The sequence below is a fragment of the Lytechinus variegatus genome, chromosome 3 (genome assembly GCF_018143015.1).
Source record: "Lytechinus variegatus isolate NC3 chromosome 3, Lvar_3.0, whole genome shotgun sequence".
Lineage (NCBI taxonomy): Eukaryota > Metazoa > Echinodermata > Echinoidea > Temnopleuroida > Toxopneustidae > Lytechinus > Lytechinus variegatus.
In genome coordinates, this window is record NC_054742.1 from 43,365,402 (window position 1) to 43,377,885 (window position 12,484).

At 35.3% G+C, this 12,484-nt stretch overlaps 1 protein-coding gene across 3 annotated transcripts in view; it reads left to right on the forward strand.

Annotated features, from left to right (window-relative positions):
- The window catches only part of LOC121411096 (neurogenic locus Notch protein-like), a 29,145-nt gene that overhangs the window by 807 nt on the left and 15,854 nt on the right, over positions 1-12,484 (forward strand). The window contains exons 2-10 of one of the 3 annotated variants that reach the window (XM_041603617.1): positions 2,592-2,740; positions 3,399-3,540; positions 4,139-4,302; positions 4,754-4,922; positions 5,539-5,635; positions 6,010-6,243; positions 7,556-7,792; positions 10,160-10,390; positions 12,182-12,418. In XM_041603617.1, the coding sequence (XP_041459551.1) occupies positions 2,592-2,740; positions 3,399-3,540; positions 4,139-4,302; positions 4,754-4,922; positions 5,539-5,635; positions 6,010-6,243; positions 7,556-7,792; positions 10,160-10,390; positions 12,182-12,418 (1,660 nt within the window). Of the gene's footprint in view, positions 1-2,591; positions 2,741-3,398; positions 3,541-4,138; positions 4,303-4,753; positions 4,923-5,538; positions 5,636-6,009; positions 6,244-7,555; positions 7,793-10,159; positions 10,391-12,181; positions 12,419-12,484 lie in introns of those variants that run through there. The other 2 variants (XM_041603618.1, XM_041603619.1) reach the window with 2 other exon arrangements.

Below are 12,484 nucleotides of genomic sequence, written 5' to 3' on the forward strand. Positions count from 1 at the left end.
TAAAAATTCGTGACTCAATTCGCTGCATGACGGTACAAAACAGCCCCAATACAAGGGTGTCATAAACAATGATACGATTCCATATAAACAAAAGATGTAGTATTTGCTCATATAAATAATAACAAATTCAGCATTCGCAGTAATTGGGCCTGCCGATGGCCTGGGCCGGCGTCAAGGTCACTCGAAACCTATATTTACAGTCCTGTAACGTACACAAGATAACAATGACTATTAATATAGAGGGCAAACATATAATACAAACATCGCAAGTATGGAGGGTTCATTGTGTGCATGTATTCGGAGAGAGTAGAGTGAATCAGTGAAGTAGGAGAAAAATATCACATTTCTCATTTTTATTGCTTCATTTAACATAAATTCCCGAATAAATTGAAAAACGTTGAAGGTGTTATACATAATAACGGTGGTGGTTTTTACTTGCACGCCGTAAGCAGTCTTTTAACGGATGATGTACACACACACATACATGTACTGCATTTCACCAGTACGACAATACACCAGACGGTGACCTGTAGGACCTACTGTTTACAGAAGAAGATAGCTTTAGGTTTTACAGAAACACGGGAATGGCGTGTACTTCAAGACAAATTGTCTACAAAACAAGATATTTGACGAAAATCATAAATATGTTTTTAGTTTTTATACAAATACAGAAACTTTAAGCACATATACACAGTGTGAGTAGTAAACAACACCTCACAAATCCCCAAGTGAAGGAGAAAAATATTATTATTATATACTATGGCTTGGAAAAGTATATTCTCCCAAATATTTTGATACCATTTTTATGTGGTATGTATTAACGCATGGATGATCAGGAGGTATTCTTTGCAGTGATGTAAATTTTAATTTGTGCCAGAGTATGGCATGACTGCAATGAATGAATCCAGATGTCAATGATGTCATAATCCTACAAGAGTTGCTTTAAAATCCACTTCAAAACACTTGTTTTTCAGTAATATGATAAATACTTTTTAGAATCAATTCTCAAGTTAAATTCAATAGAAAAGGGGTTTGCAGATTATGTCAATACTAACTCATGAAGGATTATACTGATAATAATAATAATGATAATAATAATAATAATAAGATAAGACATAAGATAAGATAAATGGTTTATTAATAAATATCAAGACATCATCGCGGCTAAGGCCGAATTGCGATGTATTCACAAGGTAATAATAAAGACACCAAAAATATTCAAGCAACAACAGACAATTACAAAATAAATAATACGGATAAAGTATGGCATTGAACACTACTTGTGTTGTGAAATTTTGGAAACGTAAGAGAGAGGTGGGAAGGAGAGGCAGATAGAGAGAGAAAGGGGGGGGGGGGTGTGGATAGGAATAGAGAGAGAGGTGGAGTGAAGGGAAGAAGTGGAGCAGAAAGTCAAAAGAAATGAAGGTACAAACATTATGAAAGAGGTAAAAACATGAAGTTGTAGTTGTACGTAAGGATAAACAAAGTTAGAAGAATTAAAAAATAAAATATTATCCTTAACACATATTGGTATGGTGGTCGAGATTATTTATAGTTCTTGTTCATTAAGAAAAAAGCAGTAGTATTTACAATTCAACATTTCAAAGAAAGAGAGGAAGAGAGATGGATAAAAAAAGAGAAGGAGAAATATGGAGAGAGAAAGACAAACAACAGGAAGAAAAGAGTTGTAAGGAAGGGAAAGCAATACAACATAGAGATCATACGAGTCCATCAATTAGTAAGTATATTGGAATAAAAGTGTCAAATTTAAGAGTTATGGATTTATATCTGCACATGTTTATATGCGGAAGGAAAATTACCTTTAAGATAAATTTCATAATAATAAAAATGATAGTAATAATGATGATGATGATGATTTTGATGATAATAATTACTTTTATATATAGTGCTCTTACTGCTTTACAAATATGTACTTTACATGTACATGTTCTTAAACAATGTTAAAGTAGTCATGACTTACAGGGTCTACTAGACCATGTAGCCCCAAATAACCACTGCTGGGTATTAAACAAGATTATTGATCGAAAACGAAAACAAAATGGTAAAATGTCTGAAAAGAAGTGAAATTACATCAAGCAACTTGCAATAACATTGTTGATGGTAGTGAACATCTGAGAGTAAAGCCATAATGATTCCCCAAAATATATGATATGCTTTGAACATGCTGAACTTTACATTATTTTGTATTCTGCGGTTTGTAACCATGTAAACTGTTTGAGCGTTTGCTCAATATTTGAAGGGCTACATTTTTCAAAACCGTTTACGCAATTGAACTTCCATTTGGGGTGATTATTATGTGATTATTATTTAATAAAATAGGGCCTCCTTGATTTTGGCAAGAACAAATTGGGTTAACTTACCTAAGCATATTGGCCTAATGGGTTCAGAGATTTTTTTTTTTTTTGAAAATTGGAATACAAATAATCAAGACGAGACAACCCTCTCCAATACATTGTTAAAATTCGACATTCGAATGGGGGTGGGGGGGGGGGGGGTGTACGTATTCACTCAACCAGGATCTCCTTCCCAATTATCTTCTTTGCCCATCATTTATCGTGTTACTTGTGTAGGTAAGATGTGTAGTGGTAGTATCTTTCAAACTCAAGCATTATTCAAACCCAACTCACGAAGACTTCGGCGGAGGATGCTGTGATCCTTTCATATTCATCTGTAATTCATGTGACAACTACTTCAACCTCTGTTTTGGTATAGTGCAAAGGTATGTTGAACTGTTTATATCTCTCATACACTCTGAAAAAACAAATCAGTAAAATATGACCGTATAGGGTCAGCTGGTTGCAACTGTTATTCTAGTCATATTATACTATTTTCTAGTCGTATTTTACTAGAACACAGTTATTTCTTACTAGAATATATATCAGAAATATGACAAGACATATCAGTTGCACTCCAGCTGACTACTGGTCAATTTGACTGATTTGTTTTAGTGTACATCACGTGGGGGAATTATTTAGGTTATTAGTATCTTGGTGACCTTTAAATGAATAAACACAAACAAAAAAAGTTTGATCAATCTGTCGCAATTGATTTATGTTTAAATCATTATATTTCCACGATGAAAAAAAAAAGTTCGCCTAAGGAAATTTTAGCTTCTCCGATTTCATGATCAGATAATCTGGACAGCTTAAGATTTGAAAACTATATTAATGATTTAGACCCATAAATGGGTTTTATTCATTAAAAAAAATAGTTTTATCAGTCGACTTACTTAGCTATATGAATACTACTGTAACGTATAAGGTCTTTAGTTGCAGCATGTGTACAGTTGGATGATTTAAAATTCAACTGAAAAAAGGAAACAAATAAATAAAAAGGTTAATGTTTTTTATTTTTCTCTTTTGATCTGTTATGAACAGTGAGTTTACTATAGCCCCCTGTGCTTATGGGAGCTATTCAACAGATAGACTCTTCTCGGATAATGATGACTTTGATTTCCCGATCTCTTTGGGTAGTAATGCCGGATCGAATCCTATCGTATTCTCCATCAACACATGGACGGTATAATAGTCATATAAACTTTTTTTTACCCATAGCATACTTCTGAGTCAATGAAAAATGAAAAATTATATTCTATGCAATTCTTGTAAAGTACCAGAGTAAAATGTCCACCTTTTTTTCAGTTGTCAAGTGTTACTAAGTATTCAGCATTGTAATTTAAACTGTAATATATTCTCTCTTTTTTTGTCATTTTCCTTAAATTGCCGAATAATTAATGCCAATGACAGTAAAGAAATTGTTATTCATTTATGGACACACCATAAGTTTGTGTAATGAGCAAAACAAAATAATCATATTAAAACAGAAATAATTGGATGAAAAACGAACGTGGATTGCATCATAATGCAATCACCATGGTGCGTAAGTTGTCAATAGCTATTGCGACATCGAATAGAAACCGGAGAATAATCACATCCTTTGGCCATTATTATGGTGTATACCAATAAAGAAAAGCACATACACATTTACTTGCAAAAAAATCCCCATCATGATTTGAGTTCCCAATATTCCCCGCCCCCTTTTATAAAAGGGACCCCGAACTTGACTGCCGAGGCATAACGACAAATTAAATGTACTATATGTCTGTTTTTTTTGTCAGGGTGGATTCCGTGTCAACATTGAAGTATGGGATAGAGATCTTAACGCACACGATTTAATAGATCGAATAGGCTTCAATTTCCAAGGTACTAAATACCAACCTTACAGGTCATCTAGCTTAGCTCAAAAGAAAACGGAAACTCTTAATGGACCAGGAAAAGCAACGTAAGTTATCAAAGACCGGCGTATTTGGGATGGGGCTAAGCCTAGGCGAAGCCCCCCCCCCACAAAAAAAATGAAAATGAATGAAAAGGAATACAGAAATGAAAATTTTACTTTTTATATCATGCCAAAATAATCTCGAATAAAATATTGAGATGTGTATTTTTCGGCTTGTCCGCTTTAAATTAAACCATGCTCTCACATCTCCATCTATACTGAGTAAAGTAAACGGGCTCTAATGATCTGGTGATTTTTTTCAATGTATTTATCTAATTTGGTAATGCACATCAGAGGAAATGTTCTAGTATCAAATATTCACGTCATATACCAAATAATCCGTTAAACGCGTTCGTTACCTCTTAAACAGCTTCTTTTCTTTTTTTAACAAATCATCTATTAATTTTTTAATGTCAAAAGGTGCAGACTTTGTATTTGTAATTCTCGAATTCCACAGAATCACAGTAGAAGTAAAAGTGTATTGCCAGGAGCATTACTATGGTACATCATCCGGCTGTTCTCAGCACTGTCTTGCTAGGAATGATGATCTAGGCCATTATGATTGCGACGATATTACTGGGGCAATTATCTGTCACGTTGGTTATGAAGGTAACAACTGTAATCAGGTAGGTCATATTCTTGCATTATGCAATTGTGCAATAGAGTTTTTCCAGAACATAATGGTTATACCTCTCGAATACTTTCTTCATTTCTTTCTTTGTCTCTTTCTTTCTTTCCTTCTCTCTCTTAGTTTAAGTATTATCATTATTATTATCAACAATAGTGTAGTTGCTGTTGCTAATGTCAATATCATTATTAACACTATAATGATAATTAGGCTTATATATATATATATATGTATATATAATATATGTGTATTATCATCGTTATTTTTTGTTATTTTGTTTAAACTTATTCATTTATCCCTCTTTCTAATATCGCACTGTTGATGTTATTGCTATAGCTGCTCTGTTTACTGCTCCATTCGCCGCTGTTGATACGAATGATATCTATTCTGGAGATATCGATGACTAGATTGACATTTTTCGTTTATGCCTGTTGAAATAGATTGGTTGTTTAAGTATTATGATTTATACATCCAGTAACGTAAAAATGTCTTTTCCTTAACATGAGTTATTATTGGATCCACTTCCTCATTTGCACGATAACATATTTTGTCCCAATGCCCCTCCCCCTCCCTCTCCCACCCCACCCCCCCCCTCTCTCTCTGTACCCACCCAGCCTACAAATGAGTGCAACCCAAATCCCTGTTTTAATGGTGGGATATGTACTGATCAGCACAATAGTTACGATTGCAGTTGCCAACCCGGAACCACAGGTAAGACTTGTAGACGCTACATTAAACATCAATGGTTAAAACAAATCCTCAAATTGAATGTCATAATTCATGCATTGCATATTTGCCCACGCATGTAAATTATATTACGCAGGTATCGAAGCTTGTTTTGTTACACAACATGAATATGGATTGAGAGATACAAAAGTAACCTGTAGTTACATTTTTATGCCTACTAAAAAGGGAAATGGCTATCGGCCTATTTAATTCAAGTTACTTAAAAAAAAAATTTGATTAGGTAAATTCACCCTTCCATAGGCCTTTATGTTTATTAAAAGATATTTTTTAAAGAAGAAAACCACCACGATATCTATTCATGAACAACCACTCGCCACACATTTACCTTCTGTACATAGGTGTACAATGCCAAACGGATATTGATGAATGTTTAAGCAGTCCTTGTGTGAATGGCACCTGTAACACGTCTCCTAACACTTTCAACATCTACACCTGCTCCTGTGAGCCTGGTTATGAAGGGATCAACTGTGAGAATGAGATTAACGAATGTGCTTCTAATCCATGCCAACGAGGGGGAACGTGCTTGGACTTGGTGAACTCATTTGTCTGCTACTGTCCGCCTGGATCTCAAGGTGAGGACTGGGCTATTTGAGATGTATTGAGGACGGGGGCGGGGGGCATGATTTTATATGCCCCCTTTTAATCTCGGCCTCCGTTCGCGCGATCGCGCCGAAATTTGGCTTGCACATTCGTTACCACATAAAGTACAAGCAAGTATATAAAAAGAAAAAAATCAGTTTTTTTTATTCATTATGAATAAAATATACAAATTTGTTTGTGAAAAACATTATTTGCATATTTAACACCCAATTTCACTTCAAATTTTCTTCTTTTTTTCCAGATGTCATCTTTGTAATCTAATTTGAAGGTTTCTATGCATTTTCCTTGTGCATTTTTCCTTATGCATTTCTTAGTTTTTAGAATTTCTTAAGTATTTCTCTGTTTTTCATTGTAAATTATTACAGACCATTTACAACTAAATTATACCCTACATTAATTAGGTAGATCATTTCGAACGGAAAATAATCGCCCTTTTATGAACTTTGCACACAAAGTATAAAAATGAGCCATTGTTTGCATGACATTGTCTCATAAAACGTCATGTGGCGTCGCGATGCTATCTTTTTGCGTTTTTAAAATATCGCGCGGCCCCAGTCCTTTTAGGGTTAAGGGGATAGATGTCTATCTAAGGGGAGGGGGGTTCAAAGGGACTTGTCCTAGTACTACGTTAACGGGGACACACAGATGTAAGACTATATAAAAGCAAAAGGAAATAGACAGAATTAAACAAAATAGAAAAAGAGACAGGTAAGATCATAGTCTGCCAAGCAACCAAAGAGGTCACCACCATAAAAATTGAAAGGGAGCACTCATCTTTAAGGAAATATACACGTATGTGTTTATTTATATATCTATTTCTTTCTTATTACATTTCTTTCTCATTTATATATCTATTTCTTTCTCATTACATAAAAAGAGGCGATCTCATTGCTCGACCCGGCGTCAGCTGTTAAATGGCACTGATCTAACGAAAAATTTCTCTGGTGTCAAACTTTTGAAGGGGTGCAAATATCGCACGGCGCACAAATATGGTTAATGATAAATGGATGCATAGCCCCAGTCAAACGTGTATGAAATAATCAGTCTGAAATTGAATTATACAGGTATTATTTTTCATTACCTTGTATGGTACCAATCTTTAGATGCTTACTCGAAGGTCGTAATGATACTGAGAACCCTATCAAAGAAGAAAAAAAACATCTGGAGGATGCAGTGTACTGGGTTAATAATCAGAATTTGACCCCCAAATAATGCTGACTTCATAGCTCCCTTTCCCCCATTTGATACACCAACATATTCTTACCTTCTATTACTTTCTCGAAGGTACGCGATGTGAGATCGACGTTGACGAGTGTTCAAGTCGGCCGTGCCAACATGGTGGATCATGTGTGGCTTCATCATCTGTCTTGAACTATTATCGATGCGACTGTGCAGACGGTTATGTAGGAGTAAACTGCGAAGAAGATAAAGATGAATGCTTGTCATCACCATGCCAACAGGGAGGACAGTGTCATAATCTCATCAACGGTTTTGAATGTTTATGTCCTGCAGGTACCGCAGGTGAGATGGGACAGTTGAACATTTTGAAAATTAAGGAAAGTAGGGAAAACGTATTTAAGAAAGGTCTTTGATTTCTTTTTAGACTCGTTGGGGGAAATGATGACTATCATTATCCCATTGGCTTCTGGGATAATACTCCCTATTTGAAGTTTACGGGAATTCAAAACCTGGATTTAGACATCAACGGATTATCATCATCATCATCATCTGTTACAGGAAGAAGGCGGTGGCCTGTAATTCCCGGTCACTCCATTTATGGTTTTAGTCTGGTAAATTTAATTACTGTACGCATGCTGAGGAGTGGGAGTCATGGTAGATCAAAGCGATGATCCCACCTATATTCATCTACATGCCTTTTAAATGATTCTGTTGTTGGCAAGATGACTATACTTTCAGGGAGGCTATTCCAATCATCAATCACTCTTCTGCTAAAAGACTTGCTGCAAATGTCCATTCTACAGTGCTCTTTCTGAAGTTTCAGGCAGTGTCCCCTTGTTGATCTGCCTACTGATTTTGTGAAGAAGTGATCTAGAGGGAGATTGATAAGTCCACGCATTAAGTGGTGCACGAAGATCATGTCTCCTCTTCTCATCCTGTACAGCAGGGAGTCTGTCTTGATATGGGACATTCTTCAGCTCTCTGATCAGCTTGGTTGCCCTTCTTTGGACCCTTTCAATCCTTGCATCTTCTTTCAATCTGCTATGCCAGAGGATACTCCCGTATTCAAGGTGGGGTCTTATTGGGGTTTTGAAGAGCAGAGGCAGAGTTGTCCTTGTGAGTTGAGTGAATGTCCTTTTCATTATGGCGAGGAGTTGGTATCCTTTGCTGACTGCCGATGACACATGCTGGTGAAATTTCAGCTCACAGTCCACTATTACACCAAGATCCTTTTCGGCTTCCACTACTTGTAAGTCTTTCTAATGCATATGGTAGCTTTTTTCAAGGTTTCTCCTGCCGATGTGCAACACTTTGCATTTGTCCTCATTGAAGGGTAATTGCCATCTCTCAGACCACTCTATTATTATTATTCAGGTCGTCTTGAAGACCACTCGTCTGTGAAGGTGTATTTCCAGTACTGTAGAGTTTTGTGTCATCAGCAAATAATGCTACTCTGCTATTTATTACGTCAGGTGGGAGGTCATTTATGTAGATCAAGAAGAGGACCGGTCCGAGGACACTTCCTTGCCATGCTTGCGGAATTTCGCTTGTTACAGGTGACCAGTCGGATGATTCTCCATTAACAAAGACTCGATGTACTCTTCCGATAAAAAATGCTCTAATCCAGTTCAGGAGTTTACCTACTATACCATGTGCCTTTAGCTTGAGTAAGAGTCTTTGATGGGGAACACTATCGAATGCCTTCCGAAAATCAAGGTATAGGACATCGATCGCTTCACCTTCATCTAATAACCTTGACCATACCTCAAGAACATAAAGAAGTTGAGTGGCACACGTCCTTCCTGGGGTAAATCCATGCTGACTCTGTGTGAGTAGGTCATTTCGTAGCAAGTGTGTAACTATAACATCTCGAAGAATTTTCTCCATCAACTTCCCTGCAACGGACGTAAGGCTAACAGCCCTATAATTTGAGGCTTTGGTTCTTCTCCCTTTCTTATTGATTGGTACTACAGTTCCCTGCTTCCAGTCCGATGGGAGTTTACCTTCCTGCATAGACTTGTTACAGATTAATGTCAATGGTTTAGCAATAGAACCAGCCGGATCATTTAATACTTTAGGATGCAACCCATCAGGTCCTGGTGACTTATTTTTATTCATTTTTTTTAAAAAACTTTTTGCTGACATCTATCTCTTGTACTTTTATTTCACTTAGCATGGGTAGGTCACTTCGCAAAGGAACTTGTATATCTGGTATACTGTCCATGTCCTCACTAGTGAATACTTCGGAGAAATAATCGTTAAGAACACTTGCTATTTCACTATCTGATTCAGTAAGTTGTCCATTGTCCTTCATGAGGCTTGTAATAAGACCCATACTCTTTACCTTGCTGTTGGCATAACGCCCAAAATCTTTGGGATTATGGCCAATGTTTTCAACTAGGTCGAGTTCAAAGCTGTTACTTGCTGCTCTTGTTTCCTCACTCGTCTATATTATGTTATGTTCATTTTAAATATGTATACATATGTATATGTACTGTATATGTAAGGATGGTTATCATATCTGAAACGCTCACAAAAAAAATCTTCCCATTAGATTCAACACGAATTCCTTTTAAGAAATGACAGTTTTTAAGAATGTGAAAATATGTGATTATGTAAGATTTTCGCTTGTCATAGAAGGAAGATCGTTATTGCAACGGTTTTACAAAATCTAATTCATGACTTTTCATGTTTGTTTCTATCTGGAAGGCCCGCGTTGTGAAATCGACATCGATGAATGTCTTAGCTTTCCCTGTGCATATAACAGCAATTGCAGTACACCAGAACTTGGTTTATACACCTGTGACTGCCAGCCAGGATTCACAGGAATCAACTGTGACACCATCATCGATGAATGTAGATCACAGCCTTGCATGAATGGGGGATCATGTACAGATCTCATCAATGCATTCCAGTGCACTTGTTTGCAGGGAACAGAAGGTGTGTATGTTTAGGATAATGTTATTTTATGTTTATTTTCAATGTATCTATACATTCGTTTTACCTTTTTTAATACGATGCAACAAACTTATCCAATCAGTGTGCGAATATTATGATTTTTTTTGAAAATTGTTATAGTACAAGCCAAAAAGAGTAAACAAATTTACTTTTGCCTAGAGTAAAAAAAAACACGGTAAAACCTCAATTTCTTTCTTTGGATCGCAAATCTGGAATAATCCTCCAGAGAATGTAAAACAGCTAAAAATTGTCCGGTCTTTTCGCACAGAGCTTGAAGAAGCTTCATACAAGAATATTGATATAAAATATAAATTTCATTTATTTCATTCACTTTATTTATAATTTGTATTCCACGTAAGATTGTATTATACAATGCACTTAATTTACTTACATGTATTCATTTTCATTCGAAAGCACCTAACCGTAAGATATACATATCCACGTTGTATAAGATATTTCTAGTTGTATTATTTCATGCTATATCATGCTAAATACTTCAAGTGTTTTATATTGTAGATAGTCTAACAAAGGGTCTACATCTCACTAGCAGAACTTTTTTTTTCTTTTTCAAAGAAAGTCTTTATTCAATATTTCTCCACAACGCATATAAACAAATGCAAAATGTATGTGATACATCAAATTCAATATCATACATATACACAATACATAATTTAAATAAGCTCGATGTGCCTCGATTCATCAAGATATACAATAAACTTATTTTGTTGCATGTGCATAGTTCGTTCTATCTCATGCTGATACTTTAATTTCTTTTGAAGTGATGAGAATGATAAGTTTCCTTTAAACATTTAGTTGAAAAGATATAATATTTTGCATATAAAATATCAAAAATAAAAGAAGAATTTCCAGCTGGTATGCCAAATACAAAGTCATTGAAAGATAATTTTATTTCACTTTTAAGAGTGTATTTTTCAAAATCATCTAAAAATCGACGAGTAAGGGGACATTCCCAAAATAAATGAGCAATAGTTTCCGTGTGTGCTGAACAAAAGGAACATAAATCAGAATGTGATATACCAACAGTTTTCAAGTACTTGTTAACGCCAAGAATATTATGAAAAATTTTGTACTGAAAATATCTAAGCTTTGTTGAAAAAGTACATTTAAAAGGAATCATATAGATTTTGTCCCAAGTAACGATTGGATCTGAAATAATACTTTTCCATTTGTTTTGTGAAATAGGAATTTTAAAAATTTTCTCAACACACGTTTTATGAATATATTTACACACTTTTGTTACCTTGTTTATGTTATATATAATTTCCTCTTGGTAATTCACTTTCTTTTTTAGGAGGTTCTTTTCAGACCATTTTCCATTCAATTGGTATGGCAGATATAACAGAATAATGATCAAGAAAAAACTAGCAGAACTTGCTATTTCCAAAGATTCCTTTTACCAAACAAATGTAAAACAACTCATCTCTGTTATATGTGTTTTATCTTGTTTGTTTTTTGGTAATAAACTCATTCATTCATTCATAATATATCAACAATAATCATTTTGATATTAAATTTTTATCGTCATCACCAATATCATGATAATCGATTACTAATTACATTAATTTTTTTCTAATAGGTAACTAATGTTATTCCGTTGAAAAACATCACTTTACAATTAACACGAGAGGTTCAAAGTTAGTAAAAGCAACAGGCCTAGCTTCGGTGATGTATATGTACATACAAACCCACACTCACACACACACTTATATGGGTGTGTGTGTAATTTGAAATACCGCTGATTGATTTTTATAGGAGATATGTGTGAAGTGGACGTCGATGAATGCCAGAGCGAACCGTGTCTAAACGGAGGTACTTGCACCACTCTGCTCGGTCAGATTAACTACTTCGTATGTACATGTTCAACTGGTTTCGACGGTCTCTACTGCCAGAATGACATTAACGAATGTCTCTCCAACCCATGTCATCAAAGCGGACATTGTAATGACCTGGTTGCTGACTATAGTTGCACCTGCATTCCTGGTACTTCAGGTCAGTCTGAATCTTTTTTTTTTCTTTTTCAAAGAAAGTCTTTATTCAATATTTCTCCACAACGCA